General features: G+C 33.4%; 1 protein-coding gene across 1 annotated transcript in view; it reads left to right on the top strand.

The window, feature by feature from the left end:
- Window positions 1-21,803: 21,803 nt before the first annotated feature.
- Window positions 21,804-23,250, top strand: part of LOC149553253 (uncharacterized) — a 49,997-nt gene continuing 48,550 nt past the window's right edge. The window contains exon 1 of the mRNA XM_089788714.1: window positions 21,804-23,160. Within this exon, the coding sequence (XP_089644840.1) occupies window positions 22,565-23,160 (596 nt within the window). The 5' untranslated portion in view covers window positions 21,804-22,564. The remainder of the gene's footprint in view (window positions 23,161-23,250) is intronic.

Here is a 23,250-nt window from a genome sequence, read left to right as displayed (position 1 = left end):
CTATATCTGATAATCCCTTGGATCGCTTACTCGCATTTGCCAAATACTCTACTCTTGTTCACACTTCTCCAATCATAGTTCACACTTGCTACATACATTCCAAACAAGGAAACCATATTTCCTTTCTACCGTGTCCTCGAAACAATTCCTTGAGTCATCCTTGAGGCTTTCCCAATTAATTATAAGAGGACCACATTAGGATAATTAATTATTTCACAATTATATAACATTGTTAGCTCAGAGTCTTTACAACTTCTCACACGTGTGACTCCAGACCTTGTGCACTCACTAACATCATCATCAGATTGTCCTCTATCACTATATAACTTCACATATCATGATTTTATCTCTATTAGGAGATACAATCCAATTATCATAAATTGCTTATTAGGTACTCTGTCTCTATAATGCTCTCTATAAATCAGCATGTCTTATGCACATCTTCAACTTACATCATGCACACTTAACTTTTATATCAAGATACAATGTAAAACATATCCTTAACCACTCTTCAACTGAACATGAAACCTTTATTTGTACGAACTTGATTTATATCTTCTACTTTGTTAGTCTTCACAAAAACCATACTATGTTGTCATTAATGACAAACAAAGTCATGAATGCAACATATCAATCATGCTACATACACTCCAATGCTTAGGATACTCCCCCAAAGCAATGCCATCAACATTCATGCTAACACCCATCACCAACTAATGATGGATCAAAAAAGTGATTACGTGAACTCCTTTAAAAATTCAACACATTTGAGTGAGAAGGACGCATGGAAGCATTGCCATACAAGTGCTAAACCCTTGCAATAACACGCAAGCATTGATCTTCCTTTTTCTTCTAACTACATGGAAAACTAATCTTTAGTGGGTGATTAACTATTTATTGTTGATTTACTCCGCATGCATAATGCTCCCTTTAAGTGGCAATGTACCATCTAGGCATGGGTGGGACACATGGAGGCATCATGCTTCATCACCATGAAAAAACAAATCCCTTGCAACACAACATAGGCCATTTGATTATCCTTTATTCTTAAGACTACAAGTGCTTATGTAATTTGACTTGCTAACACTGTCCACATGGCTCAATCATCTATTAGGTCCCTACTGACTCCTTAGGTCCCACTATAAATTCTCTCTAGAAATCAAGACACATGTCATGATCTCACTTACCTACTATAATCCTTATCATATTTTGATAAGACATGATAGCTCCCGACTCACAAGGAGAGGACCCACTATGATATAAAAGAGAAACCCATTTGCTAAGTCCTCGTGGCAGCATCTTAGCATCTTCATTGTATAACTCACACCTCTTGATATGGATATGCATGGACCAATCAAAATGTGGTTAGCCCTGCTAGAACTGGTCACATTGGAAAAATTGAGCCTGAGTTTGACTCTATGTGGCAACATCTTGCTTCATCGTTATAACAATAGCCAAAGGTTGTGGGCTAACACAGACCATTGATTATATTTTTGTAATTGCAAGCATATAGACATGTGTCACCATCTCATTCTAGCACCATTAAAGATGGTACACTTAGCGAATAAGTGATGGTTAATTTTCTGGGCTACTAGCTCATAAGAAAAGTATCTAGCCCCACCATCAAGCACATGGAGTCATGAGATGTTTTGCTATAAGAGTTGTAAGAGCTTGAGAAAAGATGTGTGTTATTGCTCTAAGGTCACACCAATTCATGTGCTTAAAACCAAATAAAGTTAAATATTGCTTAAGACCCTGGTTTAATGATTAACTAATAATGTGACCACAGGAAACAAAAAGATCAATGCCTAGGGTATGCATACATCGGGCCAATTTCATGATGAAAACACCCTTGCTTAGGTGAAGAAAAAATGTATTGAATAAATAGAAAAGATGAGGGGATTTTAAAGCTTGACCTCGGGTTTCAACCTAAAAATCCTTGCAATTAGGGTTTTTTCAAAAGAAGAAAACTAATAAGCATTAAAACATGAACATAGGAACCCTAAGGTGGAAATAGAAAAACTTACTCCAGAGAAACACGTCAACAAGATCTTTATATAATACTTTCTCATTGAATATGATATCCAAGCTTCTTACGATTTTATGATTTTCAAAATCCCAAAGCCTATACCCAAATTTATCAATGCTATACCAACAAATACACATTTATATGGTTTAGCTTCCAACTTGGTTCTATTTTTGTATTATATATGTACAACTTCTTCACAAGCAAAGGTTGTGAGAAAATAATAACTAACATTCTTACTAGTTCATGCTTCGTCTAGAATACGATAATCCAAAGGAGTAGATGAACCTCTATTAATAAAAAATACATCAATATTGACAACCTTCGCTCACATGTTTAAGCGCATCTCAACATGTAATCTCATGCTCCTTGCACACTCTATTATTTTCCTATTCATGCGTTTAGCCACTCCATTTTCTTGCAAAGTTCTTGGAATAGTTTTCTATCTATGAATACCATTTGTAAAATAATAAACTTAAAACTTGCTACTACAATACTCACCACCATAATTAGATCTAAGACATTGTAGCCTTTTATCAGTTTCATTTTCAACCAAGTATTTCCATTTCTTAAAAGATACAAATACATCAGATTTATGTCTAAGGAAATAACCCATACTTTTCTAGTTGCATCATCAATAAATATAACATAATAATGATGGCCACTAAGGGAAGATGCCTGAGTTGGTGCCCATACATATGTATGCACAAGCTCTAATTTCTCATTTTTCTTTTCCTTTCCACTCTTCACAAAACTAATTCTCTTTTGTTTTCCATACACACAACTTTCACAGAAATTTATAGTAACACATTTTAGACATGGTAAAACTTTCTTTGAATGAAGTAATTTCATACATTCCTCACTCATGTGCCCAAGTTTGTCCTATCATAGTGTTGTTTTAGACTATAAAGCAATCTCTTGTTCTCCCCACTCAACTACAACAATTGTTCATCGACATTCATTTTTCTCTAAAACAATTAAAGTAGAAGGAATAGTGTGACCTGTACAAACATATAAAGTTCCTACTTTCACACATTTTTCTACTACAAAGAGACCTTTCAAAACCTTCCAATTTTTATCATTAAAAGTAACTATGCAACCCTCATCACCCAGTTGTTGTACTAAAAATTTAATTTCTACTTAGTCTTGGAACATGTTGTACCTCTTGTAGTAGCCAATGATTCTCATTTTGCAACTTATTCTTAACTTTCCCCTTTTAAGCAATTTGATAGGGTTCATTATCTCCCAAATAAACTAGCCCAAAATCCCCTTGGACATAATCAAGAAAGTAACCTTTATGGGGAGTCGTATGAAATGAAGCCCCTGAATCTAAAACCCATAAACCATTGACATTTTATAAAGAAAGAAGAAAAGAATCCTCTTCGAATTTATTACCTACCACATTTGCCTCCTTGTTCCCTTCTTTTTTGTCTCCTTCGTTATTCTTTTGAGTCCAACAATCTTTCTTCTTGTGCCTTGGTTTCTCACAATACCATCAATATCTTGGTTCTTTGGATCGAGACCTCTTTCCCTTTTATTTTACCCTTGATTTCCCATGATTTCCAGATTTTTTTTCCTCTCTCACTAATTATGCCTCTACCTTGTGTATTCAAAACACTTCCTAATGTAGATCCACCTAAGTATTTTCCTACGAGTTTCCACCAAGCCATTTCAACTTTTAAGCAAAGAACACAAAATCAAGAGAGCCCTAATTTATTCATCAAATTAACACCAATAGAAGATAATTGATTGGCAATTGTATTAAACTCATTTAATGATAAAAAATTGATCCACCTTCTACCATCTTCATATTAAATAAATGCTTCATGAGAAATACCTTATTTGAAGCAGATGTTTTTCATACAACTTCGCAAGGATTTGAATCAACTCGTTAGTCATCTTCTCTTTTTGTAATATTAAATGCTACCAATTGTGCTAGATATAATCGAATACTTCTAAGTGTCTTTCTATCCAAAATATCCCAATCCTCATCTATCATAGCCACTAGTTTCTTGGAATTTCCCTGTAATGGATATCATATATCATTTTGATAAAGATAGTGCTCTATTTGCATTTTTCATAGCTAAAATTTTTGCCCATTAAACTTCTCAACCTTCAGCTTACCCTTGTCTTCCATTGCTCCCACTCAACTGTGAGACTTCCACTAAACCATGAGACTCCCACTCAACTGTGAGACTTCCACTAAACCATGAGACTCCCACTCAACTATGAGACCTTCTTGCAGAGGATAACTGGAACAACCTTACTTTGATACCACTTGTTAGGAATAAAGAGACAAAAATAACAATTACATGCAAATATAACCAATATCAAAAAATGATAAACCATACATAAGAGAACAAAATACATAAATATTTAGCATAGTTCACCCAATATCTAGGCTACTTCCACCAATAGTGAGTCCAACATTCTTATTATCTAGTACTTACAATCTGTAATCTCTTACAACTCAATACCACTGCAAGAAGCTACAATCTCATCATTCATTATGAAATCCCTAACCCTAAGCAATTATATACAAGATTTTTTATGCTTATAAAATTAGGGCTAGAATAATTTTCCCAATAAAAAATAGTAATTGACGCCTTTTATAATAAAATTCAGTTGAGCTTTTGTGAGCACTATCCCTGGAAACCCCTGCGGGGGTGTTGCCCATCGACCCCAACATGTACTGCCCCCACCATGTACTATGATAGGGAGCACACTTGGGGTTCTACCCAAAGACCCCAAAAGGGGTGCTACCCCTTGAACACGTCTTGGGGGCACTGCCCCCAAACTCCCATAGTAAAATCTAAGGGGAAACCTCATTGAATAAAGTGGGAAAAAAATAATCTCTGAGTCTAATTAGGCTCCACATACAACATTTTTTTCTTTTGTTCAATGCATCTGCAACAATGTTTGATTGTCCACTTCTATGTTTCAACATAAACATAATTTTTTGCAAGTACTCAACCCATTTCATATGTCTTTGATTCAATTTATGATGACTACCCAAATATTGCAATGCTTGAGGATCATTACATAACACAAATTTTTTAGGTGTCAAATAATGTCTCAATTTCTTCAAAGCTTGAACAATAGCATAAAGTTATTGGTCATAAACTAAATATTCCTTTTAGCATCATTCAACTTCTTACTATAAACAACTAATAAGTTTAACTTCTTGGATCTAAATAACTCCAATTAAATTTCCACCAACATCACATTCAACTTGAAAAACTTTAATAAAATCAAGCAAAGCTAATACATACATATATGTGACCTTATGTTTCAAAGACTCAAAGATTTTATATGCACTATGTGCTTACTTAAACTACTTTTTATCACCTCTCATTGTCTTTGTCATCACATTACAAATTGAACTAAAATTTTTGATGAACTTCTTATAGAAACTAGACAATCCATGGAAAAATCTATTCTCACCAACATTCTTAGGTGTAGGATAATTCAAAATAGCTTTTAACTTTTTAGGGTTCATCTTGAAACCATCAACATAAATAACGAAACCCAAGTACACTATCTCATCTTTCATAAAAGAATATTTCTTCAAATTAATCAACAACTTCTCTTCAAAGCCTCTATAATATTGTCTTATGTATGCATCAAATGATCTTCTTTACTCTTATTGAAATTCAGAGCATCATCAAGGTAAAAAATCATAGACTTACCCAAGAATTTCTTCAAAACCTCATTCATCAAGCTCTTGAAAGCACTAAACTTGCATTAACCAAACCAAAAGGCATAACCAACCACTCATATAAAACTCCATTTGTCTTAAAAGTAGTCTTCCATTTATATCCTTCTTTGATTCTAATATGATGATAACCCCTTTTTAAATCAATTTTGGTGAAATACTTTTCTCCACTTAAGTAATTCATCCCAAGCAAGGGTAATCACTTTACTATAATTATATTTACAACTCTAGAATTGATGCACATCCTCCATTCTCTATTCTTTTTAGGTGACAATACTATAGACGCTTCACAAAGACTCAAAGTTTCTCTAATCAAACCCTTTTGCAACAATTATTTGACTTGTCTATTCAATTCTTCTTTCTGTACAAGTTTCAATCTATGTAGTGTTTTGTTAGGAAAACTAAGTTTAAGTATAAGATCCATACAATGAATAATACTCATAAAAGGTGGCAATCCATCAGGTACGTTATCAAAGATATATCTTAGAATTCTGACAACAATGGTTCAATGTTAGTTGCTTGTGTATTCTCACCCTTCTTTTATGTCTTTATAGGAATCAAGGAAAAATACACATTCTCCTTCTTCAAATCCCTAATGGTTTGATTTTCTTCAACCGAGAATACTCTAACACTAGTACAATGTTCATCCTTAGGTTTCTCTACCAAATTCAACAAAACTTGTCTCTTCCCATTAGTCCAAATAGTACAATGATTCAATCTACCATCATGAAAAGTTTGTTTATCTGATTGCCAAGGTCTACCCAAAATGGTGTGAAAAAAATCCATAGCCATGATATCACATGAGACTTTATCATAATATGTTCCAATCTTTTGTTTCATAAGACATCATTCACTTATGAGTAATTTATGCCCATCCTCAATCCAAGCAATGTGATAAGGCTTAAGATGCTTCAATCTTTGTAACTACAATTTTGTAACCAATTCTTCTAATGTTAAATCATCTAAATTGCTACTCAATAATTACCTTGCAATAATTACCCATAACCTTACATATGGTCTTGAAAAGACTTCCTCAAAACAAGATCTTCAAAAATTCCTTCATTCCACAAAGTTCTCATAACCATCAAATTTTCTCGTTCCTTGGGTTCATTTGGTGTGCTAGATGTATCTTCTTGTATCAAAGAATTTTTACTATGCTACATGCCTTATTGTTAGAATTAGGGAACATAAAAGCTCTATGACCTTCTTCTCCACATTTAAAACAATTACATTCAAACCAATTTATGTCTTTGATTTTATTTTTATTCTTCCTAGAGTAACTTGTATAATTACCTCTACCTTTGTATGAACTTTCATCCATCCACTTTGATTTTCCTTTCTCGTGATTTTCATTATCTGATTGAGATCTACTACTTTCACCATAAGATCTACCTCTGTTCCTCTGAAATCTACTACCTCTTCCTATCTGCCTTTGTTCACGTCTTTTTGCCAACCTTTCTTTTGCTTTAAGTACGAACTGATATGCTTCTTCCATACTATCCATCTTGATGAAACTAATACCATCATGTATAGAAATCCTCAAACCATTCAAATACCTTACAATATTTTCCACTTCATCATCAACATGTCCAAATTTGACTTTATATTGTAGAATTATTCAGTATATTCTTTCACAGTCATGCCCTTTTACTTCAAATTTTGCATTTTATTCAATAGACTAACTCGATAATCACCAAGTCGGAATTTAACTTTCAACTTACCAACCATATTATCCCAAGTTTTGATCTTTTCTTTTCCTATTCTTTGTCTATCAACTTGCACATGTTCCCACCAAAGAGATGCATGTCCTTTCAACTTTATAGTTGCTACATTTACCTTCTTATCCACTTATGTACTTTCATACTCAAAATACTTTTCCATTTTAGAGACCCAATCCAATAATTTATCAACATCAAGCTTACCATGATGAACATGAGGATTAACGTGTGGTTTAGCATTCATTCTTGTCAAATCTCTTAAGAATCTATCTTTACCTTATTCCAAATTAGGGACTTGTTCTGCTACTTTCCCAATTTCATCTTCACTAACATCTTCAATAGGTCTACCTCTTCAATGGGCCATCTTCACAACTTCAAGTCCAGCTGCAATTTGTCTCAACATATCTGTGATAGTAGGATATGTATTTCCTCTCCCTTGAACCATCTTGAAAATAGTTCCAACAAGATCATAACCCTCTATAAGTTATAGGTTAGATACTAGGCATGCCACCCTACAAGCAAAACCAAACAAGGTTCTACAGGATCTCAAATTCCACAAGGAACAAAAACTCACTCTGATACCACCTTATGCAGGCTAGGTAGGAGAATCCACAATGGTTATTTCCTAAACCAAGTAGCAAGAGTAACCCAAAAAATCACAATACAACAAAGACAACAAAATTTAATTGATTATATACAAATCTAATGGAATTTGATAATAATATGTTGGGTATAAGGTCTACTCGGTTGCAACCTTTTAATTATAATCAAATTCCAACATGAAAGCTTAAATTCTCAAGAGATTAACCTCTAGATCTTCCCTTCTAATATTTCTACCTCCAAACATCGACTACATTACATAATATAGCCGTCAGGACACACAAGTTGGCTGAAGAATTACATTTTACGAAAACAATGAAACATGTTACAATAGATAGGTCCTATCCCAACAAAGAAATCAATGACCATGCAAATACACATATGAAAAGACATGAGATTATAGATAGGTCCACATGAGAAACAATTATCCACATGTAAATCCACAAAAGGTTGCATGCACACACAAACTTCGCATAAGCAAATTTCCTCATGCTACTAGGTGTCAACAAAGAAGATGTCACGAGAATGAATGAATGAGAACATGCTAGTAGAAAAACATTAATATTTGTGATCAAGGTGAAAGATCTATACTAGGTCCTCTTTTTGAAGTTGTGCTTGAAAACAAACAAAGAAAGAACAACAAGGCTTTTTACATGATAAACAAACCAAAAGCTGAAAACAATAGAAATCCTTTTGGTTGATGCAATATTACCAATGAACCTAAGATGATCCTATATCAGTTTTGAAGATTTCCACATCCACAAATACCCATTAGGAATGTAATGTGTGTAGTTCTTGTGAGTCTAGAATGTGGATCTAAAATGCAACGAGCTATGTTAATGTAATTTAAAATGCCAAGATCTAACCCTAGAGAGCAAAACCCTAGCATGAAAATGCAATCAATATATGCTTGAATGAATTCCAAAGTATATAAATATGAAGAAAAAAAACATAGATACGAAAATAACACATAAATCATACCAAGCTCCTAAGGGCTAAAGTAATCCTACTAATCTTCACAATTTGTTTGCAACTCCATGATGATATCTTGAATGCTTGATTGTAGTTGTAGATGCTTTATTGAAATATTGTAGATGATGAACTCCTTTGCTTAAATGGATAATTCAATGTCTTTGGATTCTACCTTGTGATTTTCCTATGTCATATTAAGATGTCCATCAAATTATGTCTTTTTCCTCATTGTCAAACGAAGAAAATGAGGGCATTTTTATAGTGATTTTGAGATTGAAACAAAGATGATTATACTAGACAGGATGGTGATTTAATTTGAAATGAGAATGAGATCCCATAAAATAAATGCCTCTGGTACAAGTTGAATTTGACCTCTACCCCATGTATAGGTCAACCTCGACATATACCCTAGGAGACACAAATCATAAGAAAGCCTCCTAGATCTCAAATATGCAATTAGTCCAGTATTAAACAATAAAATAAGTGATAAAGTGTGATTTGAATGCAAAATATGGTTAAGGTGGGAGATGAAGAGGAGGATGCATGGATATTAGATCCTACCTAAATTTTTGCACAAGCAAATGAGGGAAACTATTTAGGATGGGTTAGGTCCTACCTCAATTTCACTTAAGAAATAAAGAGGGAAATTGAATTAAGTAAATTCACAATGCAAGTGTATAATGCGAACACACTAAAGAGGAGCTAAACCATCACTAAATTGAAGTCATTCCAATTTAAAATGGTACACATAATATACCTTCCTTGGATCCCACAATATCACTTGCTATTTTAAAAATTCCTAACTTCTTATCAAAGTTACACATATCTTCTTTGTTCAACTTTGGTTCTTATATCATTACTATTTCATTATCGAGATTTACTATACTACATTTATTAGAAAATAATTGTTAGGGGCAATCATGCCACTAACATTCAAAGCGGTGACCTTAATTTCTCATTGAGAAGGGCTTTCCCCTTCCCTTCTTAAAATAGTGTTGTTATTTTAGATTAGTCCTTTACTGTCCTAACTATTTTTCTTAACTTTGGTATAGATCTTCTACCTCTCTTTTTTGACTTCTTTCCATATTTAGGTATTTCTTTATTAAGGAAATTTTTAGTCAACCCTAACTTTCTTGCGTACATTTCCTTTCCCTCTTCCCCATATTATTATTCATATAGACCAAACACATTATTAGTCTCTTCATCATCCATGATTTATATTTCCATGATTTCTTTTATTATCCTCTGCTTCTCCTCTTCCCTCTCCATATTTGATTCCTCTTTTGATTCATACTCTACTCCCAATGGTTGATTTATATCCATCATGTCATAAATAGCTTCCAACTATGGTGGGATAAATTATTTTATGTTTTTTTTTAAATTGGTAAACAACCAAAGCCTAGATTAATTATTGTTATTTATTGGAATTAATTATTTTTATGTGTTAAGCAAATTTGAACCCAAGACCTCCCACATGAGAGGCTCACAAGTTATCGTTGTGTTGTAGGCTCTTGCCTATAAATTATTTTATGTTATTTACATGTCTTCTTCTCTAATTTTTTGTGCTCTTCTACCTTTGAGGCAATTTTCTCCTTGTAGACCTCACCTAAAAGAGCTAGTTTTTCTCTCACCTCTTCAAAGGATTATACATTTATTAGTAGTTGGTTTAATGTATCCTTATTCTCATAGATCATTCTTCTCTGTTGTTCCTATAATCTTGAGAGATTTTTGCTAATTTTCTTTGGGGCTTGGAAGTTAGGGTTTTAATTTTGAAACCACCTAATTCACTATTGAAATTTATGTTGATGTCTCCTACCCATGGGTACTATATCATACTAATGTTGTTACTTTTCTCAGCTTTTATTCCCTTTATTACGCCGAGAGGCATTCTATACAATGGCAGCACAAATGCCCAACATGGGTATATGCCAAGATTCTTTGTCAATAAAAAAGAATTGGGAGCGGTTACAAACTTCCAAATTAAATATTAAAAAAGAATTCTTGAAATAATAGCTGGCCGAAATAATAGGAAGCCAAATGGAGGCCAAAATAATAGACCTGAAAAAGTAGGGCCCGAAAAAGCAGGACCCGAAAAAATAGGGCCCGAAAAAATAGGGGCGAAATAATTTCAATATGATTTTTTTTTTTGTTAAATATAATTTTGCATGCACATTCATGCTTTTTTTTGTGGGGAGTGGGGGAATTTGAAACAAATTCGTGGAATGTGAAGAGATGTCTGTTGGGGGATATGAGGAGCCTCTCAGAAGTTATAAAACCAAGGCTCCTCATTTCATTTTCATTTTATGTTTTTGCAGGAAGGAAGAGGTGGAGGTTATTGGAGGATTAGATTGGAGTTTTTGAATAGGAGTAAATTGAAGTTTTGGAGTAACATTTTTGCAGGTGAGATTTCTATTTTTTATTTACATTTTCATTTAGATTTAGAGGTAGATGTAAATTGAAATTCAAAATTAGTTATAATATTCTACTTTGATTTAGATTTCAATTTTAATTAATTTCATTTAGATTTAGAATTCTGTTCATAACTATTTAGGCTTGCATTTAATAGTTTAGTCTTGCATGTTTGATTTAGATTTAGATTTGTATTCAAAATCTATTTGATATATATATTTTATAATTACGTCGAGAGGCGTTCTATACAATGGCAGCACAAATGCCTAGCACAGGAATATGCCAAGATTCCTTGTCAATAAAAAAGAATTGGGAGTGGTTACAAACTTCCAAATTAAATATTAAAAAAGAATTCTCAAAATAATAGCTGGCTGAAATAATAGGAAGTCAAATGGAGGTCGAAATAATAGGCCCGAAAAAGTAGGGCCCAAAAAAGTAGGACTCGAAAAAATAGGGCCCGAAAAAATAGGGGCGAAATAATTTCAATATGATTTTTTTTTTTGTTAAATATAATTTTGCATTCACATTCATGCTTTTTTTTGTGGGGAGTGGGGGAATTTGAAACAAATTCGTGGAATATGAAGAGACGTCTATTGGGGGATATGAGGAGCCTCTCATAAGTTATAAAACCAAGGCTCCTCATTTCATTTTCATTTTATGTTTTTGCAGGAAGGAAGAGGTGGAGGTTATTGGAGGATTATATTGGAGTTTTTTAATAGGAGTAAATTGAAGTTTTGGAGTAACATTTTTTCAGGTGAGATTTCTATTTTTTATTTACATTTTCATTTAGATTTAGAGGTAGATGTAAATTGAAATTCAAAATTAGTTATAATATTCTACTTTGATTTAGATTTCAATTTTAATTAATTTCATTTAGATTTAGAATTCTGTTCATAACTATTTAGGCTTGCATTTCATAGTTTAGTCTTGCATGTTTGATTTAGATTTAGATTTGTATTCAAAATCTATTTGATATATATATTTTATAATACTTTTCATTGTTAATGGTGCTTGATGGGAGTGTTTTAGGGGTGTCTTCTTTTCTATTTCTGAAATATTTTGGTCCAATATGTACTTTCCTAACCAGATCTATCCATTTTCTTCTGATTCATGCATGGAGCTTCCTGACGCTATTAGCGCATTGCTGAGACTGAATGGGAATGGATTAAAGATAAATGACTGACTCTGGATCTGGATATGCATTTGGAATTGGCTTTGTTGTGGCTCCAATTTATAGGTTCCTTCCTGCTACCTATTCTTTTGGTGGTTTAATCTGGTTAAGTGCGGATTGAGAGGTTCTAGCTCATTCCCACCGGTTTGTAATTTTGTCACGATGTTTAGCGTGTGGCATTCTGATGGGATTCTTCATTGGAAAATGGTGCGAATAATTATGTCAATGTTGAACGACTTGTCCAATGTGATAATTGCTCTAGATATAGAATGCGGCCATGGTGATTTTCTTAGCAATACAATTGAAAAAAAGGGAAATCTGGTATTAACACAATGTTATAGGAAATCTCTGAGCAAAAATGCTTATAAATACATTCAAATTTCTTTTGTAACTCATAATATCAATCTCACTTTTTCTTGTGCTCCTTTAGTCTAAGAAAGATAACAGATTGGAGTAACAAATTGCTTCTGTAACGGCAGTTGCAGGTGCAATTATTTTAGCAATTTTGGGCATTCTAACTGTTCCTGTGATGGGTACTTATGTTTTATTTCTTAGATTATGTGATTTGGTTGTATTTAGAGTCTTTTTAATAATGTTTGAAACTACTATTAAATATAATAATAAAGATTAATTTAATGTTAAATATACCATGCTACAACACTTATCAAAAATATCAAAAACACAATTGCTATAGCAAAACGAGAATGGAGAAAAAATTTCAATTTTTGTATTAATTCGTCTGCTTAAAATATATTACAATTGCCATATTTTATATTGAGAAATGCCTCATATGGACTTTCACATGCTTATTTAACTACACTACAATCAAGACTAACTTTGTACTTAATCTAATTTTATCGAATGAGATTGGCCCAAGATTCCTATGTAACTATTGTTATAACAAACATAGATAGCTGTAGAACTTGTGATTAATAATTTATAACTGCTTGATTCTCCGTATTTCATGCGTAAATTCATGATTCTAAAAACTCAAAGTTCAAACTGCATGTTACATTCTCTTCCTTATTCGGTGAATTGGTGCATGACTATTAGATTAAACAGTGCATGGAAGAGACAAAACACTGAAAGAAATTACTCTTTTCTTATTATTATTGTTGCTGCTATTTTTTATTTTTTTATAATTATTGTTAGTCTTGATGTTGTTTTTCATTTTATTATTACAAATATTGATTATTAATATCTCTGAGTTCATCCAGAAAATAGTACTAAATCTAGAAAAACTTAGTAATAACAGTTTGAGATAACTGCAAAAAGTTTTTATTTTCACAAATATTCTCTTTCTTTCGAAAATCTGCTATTATTTTGGTAATGAATTGTAAAGTAGAAAGGAAAAACTTTCTATAAATCTTTTTCGGTTACTGTTTCACTTGCAGTTTTCATTTTATATGAAAGTTTATTATTTTTTCAAATCTTAAAATAAATATTTTTATATATGTAATTTTATTTTATTATTAAAATAATAAGATTTTGGACGTTGTAAAATATTGAAGTTTAGAAATTATTTTAGATTTTACAAATGAATTTTAACATAATATTTATATTAAAGAAAGAAAAGATAATAAAATTGTTACTTAAATCAAATATAAAAATTATAAATTTTTACCTAAATTTATTAATTGTATAAAAAACTATTAAAGATAATTAAGTTCTATTAAATGTACTTGATTTTATATTATAGAAATACAAACAAAAATTATAAATTGGGACAAACTTTAGAAATGAAGTCAAATTTAAAGAGAGACAAATAACATGAGGTGACGTGTGTGTGTGTGTGTGTGTGTGTGTGTGTGTGTGAGAGAGAGAGAGAGAGAGAGAGAGAGAGAGAGAGAGAGAGAGAGAGAGAGAGAGAGAGAGAGAGAGTTAACATGAGGTGACATGATATAGAGAAAGAGTGAGATAAATAACATGATGCAATGTGTGTGTGTGTGTGTGTGTGTGTGTGTGTGTGTGAGAGAGAGAGAGAGAGAGAGAGAGAGAGAGAGAGAGAGAGAGAGAGAGAGAGAGAGAGGATAATCTTAGAGGGGGTAGAAGGAAAAGGGGACAGGGGGAGAGATGAGCCATGGAGAGAAAAAGCATAAGAAGGGTCCAAAATAGATGGAGATGGAGATAGTGGAGAGAGAGAGGCCATGAGAGAGAGAGAGAGAGAGAGAGAGAGAGAGAGAGAGAGAGAGAGAGAGAGAGAGAGAGAGAGAGAGAGAGAGAGAGAGAGAGATCACATGAGGTGATGTGGTAGAGAGAAAGAGTGAGACAAGGGGGAGAGAGTGAGAGACATGAGGTAGACATAGATAGATGTAGTGAAAAATAAGGAGAGAGAGAGAGAGAGAGAGATGATTAGAGGGGGTAGGAGATGTAGATATATAGAAGGGGAGTAGGGAGAGATGAGCTAAATAAGAAAAAGAATATATAAGGCCCAAAAGAGATGTAGACAATGATGGGGAGAGGAAGAGTATGATGGATAGTGATAGACAATGACAATAATTATGGAGGGAGAGATGTATATATGTAGAGAAAGAGATGGACAAAGAGAACAACGTAGGGGGAGTGGGGAGGGTATACATTATTGGGGGGGGGGGGGGGGGGAATTATAGAATGGGACATGTGAGAGAGTGTGATTACAATTAACCCTAACCCTAACCCTAACTCTAAATTATAATTATAATTTAGAGTAATAATATTTATTAATTATAATTTTATTAGCTATAATATGATTAGTAACCCAAAAATTATCTTAACAACAATAATAACACAAACCCTAACTCTAACTCTAACTCTAATTAGATAATTCTAATTTTAACCCTAACCTTAACCCTAACCCTAACCCTAACTCTAACTCTAACTCTAACTCTATCTCTAACTTTAATTCTCCCCCTAAACCTAACCTTAACCCTTTATAATCCTAAATCTAATGCTAATTCTAACCCTAACCCTAATTCTAATCCTAATCCTAGCCCTAACTCTTACCCTAACCCTAAATCTAATCAGGTAACTTTAACCTTAACCCTAATCTAACCCTGATCACAACTCTATCCCTAACTTTAACTCTAACTCTAACTTGAACCCTAACTCTAACTCTAATTCTAACTCTAACTCTTATATGAACACTAACACTAACACTACCTCTAATTTTAACTCTAACTCTAATTGTAACCCTAACCCTAATGCTAATCCTAACCATAACCCTAACACTAATCCTAACCCTAACCCTAACACTAACCGTAACCCTATCTCTAACACTAATTCTAATCCTAACCTTAATTCTAACCCTAAATATAACCCTAACTCTAACTCTAACTCTAACTCCAAGCCTTATTCGAACTCTAATTCTAACTCTATCTCTAACCCTAACCCTAACTCTTATTCTAACCCTAACTATATTTGTAACCCTAATTCTAACCCTCACCCTAATTCTTACCCTTATCCTAACCCTAACTCTATCACTATTCCTAACTATATTTCTAACCCTAATTCTAACCCTAACCCTAATCCCAACTCTAACTCTAATTTTAAACCTAACCCTAACCCTAATCTAACTCTAACCCTAACTATAACTCTAACCCTAACAAGAACCCTAATTCTAATTCAAACCCTATCCCTTACCCTAATTTTCATCCGAATGCTAACCCTAACTTTAACTCTAACCCTAACCCTAACCTTAACACTAACCCTAACCTTAATTCTAACCTTAACCCTAACCTTAACTCTAACACTAACCCTAACCCTAACTTTAATACTAACCTTAACCATAAACATTAATTTGTCCCTAACTCTAACCCTAAATCTAACTCTACCATAATTGGACTCTAACCATAACCCTAACCCTAACTTTAATCTTGGCTTAAAACTTTTCCCTAACCATAACTCTAGAACCTTAACCCTTACTCAAGCCCTAACCCTAACCCTAACCTTGGCCCTACTATAACCCTAACCATAACCATAAGTCTAACCCTAACCTTAACCATGAGCATAACTCTAACCCTAAACTTAACCATAAACATAACTCTATGCCTAACTCTAACCCTAAATCTAGCTCTACCATAACTAGACTCTAACCCTAACCCTAACCCTGACTTTAATCCTAACTAAAGCCCTAACCCTAATCCTAAACCTAACCTTAACCCTGACTCAAACCTTAACCCTATCCCTACAATAACCCTAACTCGAGCCCTATAATAACCCTAACCTTAACCATGAGCATAACTCTAACCCTAAATCTAACACTACCATAATTGGACTCTAACCCTAACCCTAACCTTACTTTAATCTTGACTCAAACCCTAACCTTCACTCTAACCTTAACCTTGACTCAAACCCTAACCCTAGCCTTACTATAACACTAACCCTAACCATAACCATAACTCTAACCCTAACCTTAACTATGACCATAATGCTAACCCTAACCTTAACCATAAACATAACTCTAATCCAAACCTTAACCATAACCATAACTCTAACCCTAACCTTAACCATAAACATAACTCTAACCCAAACCTTAAACATAACTCTAACAATAACCATAACCGTAACTCTAACCCTAACCTTAACCACAACTCAAACCCTAACCCTAACTCCAGCCCTAACCCTAATGCTAACCCTAACCCTTATTCTATCCCTTAGGTTAACATTAATTGTAATGGTAACTTTGTCCCTAACCATATATCTATGTTTGACTATAACATTTTACATTAGAATATGCCAAAAAAAAATTTACTTTTTTCAACCATAATCCTACCCCTAACTCTAACCCTAAATATAACCCTAACTGTAAATCTAACTCTACCATAATTAGACTCTAATCCTAACCCTAATCCTTAGTTTAACCTTCACTAAAACCGTAACCTAACCCTAACTCTAACCTTAACCCTGACTCAAAACTCTAACTCTAACCTTAACCCTTACTTTAATCTAGATGAAAACCATAGCCCTAACCCTAACCTTAACCCCAACTCAAACCCTTACCCTAACCTTAACCCTGATGTAACTCTATATACAACCCTAACTCTAAATATAAACCTAACCTTAACCATCACCCTAAAACTAACCCTTTCTCTACCCCTTTCTCTAACTCTAACTGTAAATCTAATTTTAACCCTAACCCTAAGCCTAATTTTAACCCTAATTATAACCCTAATTTAAACTCTAACTCTAGCCCTTATTCGAGCTCCAATTCTAACTCTACCTCTAACTCAAACCCTAACTCTAATTCTAATCCTAATCCTAACTATATGTTTAACCTAGACCCTTATTCTTACCCTCGCCCTTTCCTTAACCCTAACCCTAACTCTAATTCTAACCCTAACTATATTTGTAACCCAAATTCTAACCCTAATCCTAACATTAACTCTAACTCTAATTCTAAACCTAACCTTAACTATAACCATAACAAGATTCATAATCCTAAAAATAACCCTAGCCCTAACCCTAATGCTAATCCTGACTCTAATTGTAACTCTATTCCTAACCGTAACTCTAACCCTATCCATAACTCAAACCCTAACAATAGCCCCAACCTTAACACTAACCCTAACCCTAACTATAACTCTACTCTTCAATATAACATTTTACGTAACAATATGTTTAAAATAAAACTAAATTAAAGTGATGCAAATAAACACCATATATAGAATTAAAAAATAAAATATTCAAGAATAATTTTATAGTAAGTTTATACAATTGTATTTAAAAAGAAATAAATAATTCAACACTTACCTTAAAAAAATAGAAAAAAATTTAAAAATACTTTTCCTATTGCGCCGCGATTGCCACTAGCTTATATATACCTCTATATATATTACGCCGAGAGTAATCGTTCTCGAGGCACCTATTTTCATTTTCATAAATCCCAACTGTGATTAAAATAACCTTGGGATTAAATGAAAATAGGCGCCTCGAGAACGATTACTCTCGGCATAATATATATAGAGGTATATATAAGCTAGTGGTTATCACATTTTCAATAATATGTCCCTTGAATAATTTTGGTTTAATGAAGAAACCATCTAATGTGGTAATTTCCAAGGGCTTTTGGAATTCAACATCGGTATGAATATTCATTAGCATTTCTACATCTCCCAATTTATCATATAATTTTGTTCTATTCCTATAAAATCACCCATTACATTTTCCATAGCCTCAAGGGTTTTAATATCAGGTATTTTAATAGGTATATATCCTATTCTGACCCATTTATGAATCCTTTTGGGTTTGTAGGATTTTAAAATAAATTTTGGTTGACAATCTATTCAGTGAAAACTAAATCCCTTGAAAATTAATGGTTCTCCATATAATATTTCTTTTTCAAGTGATTTTTCTTTACAATCGATAAACAAAAAATTCTATGTTAAGATAGGCGTACTTACTTGGTTTAGGAAGATCCATTTCCACCAATCCATGATTTTGTTGATAAGTTTCCCTATTTCATTTCATATTGCTTAAAGATCATGCTTCTTGTAGTGTTCCCATATAGGGTTCACAACATCTCTTGGGATGACAAAGGCTTTATAATCCACGAAATCCTTTTGTCCTCTTTTCATTCCTTCTTTGATACCTTTATACACCAGGTATAAATCTTTGTTGGACTTTATTTATCCTTATTGTGAGATTGGGGTTTTTGAATCAAAGCTCTCTAGGTGGGTAGGGTTTTAATGAAATCTCTACATTTACTTCTTGGTAATTTTGTCACTCTTTTGAAACAAATTCGTCTAAAGTTTTATTATCCCTTTGAAAGTTTTGATGGAATGTTTTCCCGACAAATTTCCTTCTTTGGCCCAACAAGATCCTATTTGCCCCTGTGACATAGTAAGGTTGAGTCCAATTACATTTTTGAATAGTTTCATTATGTTTTGTCCTTCGTGATATTACTATTTGTCATCAAAAGTCAGTTGTTGGGTTCACCGGGAAGCTAGGTTTCAAACAATACTTCCTTCACAATTTTCTAATATTTAGAGCAAATTCAACTATGTAGTAAATTATATTCATATCAATATTCAAAACATTTGAATGAACAAATAATTGATTCCAATGATGTCCACAAGACTAATTACAGACAACACTTTGAATTTATATTCACACTCTTTTCCATACTGAAACTAGAACATGACTATTCTTGAAACAAATTAGCAACATTGCTGAGGTTTGCTAAAAAATCCAAATTTGCATTTCATGATGGCTTTCCACATGATTTTACTATTTTGATCCTCACATTCTGCCTCCACAATGTTGTCAAAAAGCAAAACAAAACAAAATAGTGAAAACCCGTTGTCATATTGCCCAATTATACTTTTAAAATTGATTGATCTTTAGTATCCACATTTTTAAAAAAATCCACACATTTATTTATTTATTTTTGATCGATAAGAGGCCGAAGCCAAGATTCATTATTATTATGTGATGTGATTAATTATTATTATTTATTAAGTTTGCGGAGAGTCGAACTTAAGGCCTCTCGGATAAGAGACTCACAATTTACCATTGTGTTGTAGGCTCTTGCCTAAAAAATTCACACACTTAGTACATCCTACATTTTAAATCTAAATTAAATTCACAATGCTTATGTAATTAATTTGTAAATTCATTAGAGTTACACTTCAATAGTTTGAAATCATAGATGTGTAATTGATATAATTTTATGAACTAAGAAATACATGTTTAAGCATCAACCGACAATTATCATATTATATTTGTATTGAATTTTCAACCGATTCAATCATATTAGCATTTGAATAAATGAATGTTTAGTTTTAATGAAGTCCCAATTTATTATAGAAAACACTTCAAGGGGCTACTAATTAAATGAGACACTCCTAATTTATTTTCAAGACTCTTTTCCATATCCAACCTCTAATATGATTATTCTCTCTTGACACACAAAAAATAATTTTTCTACTTATCATAATGAATTTTCAACAATTTTATTGGCCTACTATTAATATAATTTTAAAAAACAAGTGAAATCACATTGCATTATGTCCAATTTGTAATATTTTTTCCAATTGATATTAAGAATTCAAAATATATTTTTAAACATCAACCAATATTTATCATAATATATTTCTATTGAATTTTCAACTAGATACTATCATATTAACATTTAATTTTGAAGACATTTGAATGAATGAGTATTTGATTTAGATGAAATTCACCACTTATTAGGGAAAACACTCTTAATTTATTTTCAAGACTCTATGCCATATGAAACTACTCTCTATTGGCACATTTACTACTTATCAAAAAGTTTTTTCAATAAATTTTATTGGGTTGATCTTTATATTGGAGGTGTTAAACAATACAATACTAAAGAATATACAAAAACAAGAAGTGAAATCACATTGTCTATTTCAATTTGTATTTTTTTCAAGTAATTGATTGCATTCTCCGCAAAAAACCCTCAAATTGATTATATCCTAAATTTTTAATCCCATAACTCATAAACATTATCCAACTATTCTATATACAATACATAAATTTACTATCCAATTTTATAAGAGACATCCCATAAAATTATAACGAGAGAAGAGTACTATGACATTCGAATGCTTGCGTAATTCATAAACATTATGAAACTACTCTATAAACAATACATAAATTTACTATCCAATTTTATAAGAGACATCCCATAAAATTAGAATCATATAGAAAGGACTAACATGATATCTACCTGCAAAAATAACAAGCATAGGCATAATATTTTTTTATTAGTTTCATCCTCATATTACACATGCACAATACTACAACACTGCAAATATAAAAAAATAAATTGAAATTGTCCAATTTATATTTTTCTTATAAAATTAGAATGATAGAGAGAAGATTAATTAACACAGATAAGCATAATTAGATTTTATTTTCTCATAATTTTAATTAGTTTGATGCTCATATTCGACATGACAATACTGTAAATATATATTAAAATATTAAAATTGTCCAATTTATATTTTTTCAACTACCGAACTGATCCTATTCTCCACAATCCCTACATTGATTAGGTGCATCCTAAATTTTTAAACAGAATGCTTGTATAATGAATTTGTAAATTCCTTTTGCAGCACCCACGGAGAAAATGGATCGCACAGAAATCCCGATGCTGGAATTCCGTCCAACAGCCCGCCGTCAATCCGTTTGGTCTGCTGAAATGCCGAGTATTATATATGTCCAAAACGGTCAGCCAATCGTTTCAGACGTCCCGTCCCGTCACCTGAAAGGAACAGACATTTCCACCGGCTGGCCGATCATCTCTCTAGGGGATGTTTATCGTCAGCCACAACCATTTCCATTTCCACCGTGAGTAGAAGTAGAAGAAGATCCCCATTAAAACAAGAACATGAGTATTCTTATTGTTATTGTTGCGTAGGAAAAAACGGTGAAATAGGGGATGGGATGACGCAGGCCCAGCAAAAGCAAAGCAAGGTCGGTGGAGTTCCTGCCCAGGAAGAGCAACAATAAGTTTAATAAGAAGAGCAGGAAAAGGAGTAAGGTCTTCTTCCTTATATTTATGGTCTTCTTCCTTTCGGACTGCCATGCTGGCATGCTAATCTTTCGTACCTGGCATTTTGCTGTCATTTTCAAACCCTAATAATGGAAAGTTAAAGGGAACTTCTTTCAAACGCCATTATGGAAACTCCAACTCCAACTCCAACTTGAAGTTTAATCTCCAATTCCACGCTGCACAAGATTTGAGAGTCAAAGGTACTGTTGAGATTCGTTAAGCAGCTTTTTCAATGCCTTATTTATCTTGTTGAACTTTAGTATAATGAGGAGTGCCTGGAAGCGGCTGCAGCTGCTACTACTGCTGATTAGTGTTGCTTTACCGTCGTTGTCTGCGTCGTCCTTATCTTGGCTTGTACATCCATAGCTTCGCAAGCATATGGGTTAGCATCTGGATTTGTAGCAGCCTTTCTTCAGTCCTCTTTGCAATAAAGGGACCGGATTGGGCAGTCATGGATCCCCTTGGTTGTATTAGCGAGCGTAACGAGCCAGAGGCTTGTGCTGGGACATCGCTGCCTCCCCTCTCGGAGCAGTTGCTCCAGAGAATTAATGAATTGGAGGCGAGCCATGCCCACCTCAAAGAAGAGATGTCTAAATTGCTTGGCTGTAACACACCCAGGCTAGAAGAAGGATCCAAGTTGGATTCCTCTTTAGCAGCCGAACCAAGGCCGCTATTACACTCCAGCACCTCTGAAAACTTCCGGCGCTCTAGCGCTCAAGACAGGTCTCGCCACGCATCTGTGCATCATAGGGGGCAGAGGTTACCGCCCTCGGGACAGAGATCACATTCTGTTTCTCCGCAACGAACACGGATGGCAACTTCTAGAAGGTCTAGTTTCGACGCCCGGCAGAGAAGAGGGCAGAATTTGCCTCACAGGCATCAGGCATCTCCCTTACAGCAGGAATGCAGTTCTTCACAGTCTGGACAGAGGGAAGTCCCAGAGGGTAAATTTTCAAGCGAATTATCAGAGAGACACTATATCAACATTCTTCAGTCCTTGGGGCAAGCAGTTCACATATTCAAGCCCACAGGAGAAATTACATATTGGTATGCTTTCAACATTCTGCCATTGCCATTTGTGAGATATCAGTTGTTTTGTCGATGTTGAATATTGCTTTTATTCAACTATCCTTGGAG

This window comes from Cupressus sempervirens, chromosome 6 (genome assembly GCF_028749045.1).
Source record: "Cupressus sempervirens isolate cs-2001-9-10 chromosome 6, ASM2874904v1, whole genome shotgun sequence".
NCBI classification, from domain to species: Eukaryota; Viridiplantae; Streptophyta; class Pinopsida; order Cupressales; family Cupressaceae; genus Cupressus; species Cupressus sempervirens.
Note: the sequence above shows the minus strand (reverse complement) of the source record. Positions and strands in the feature narration are given on the sequence as shown.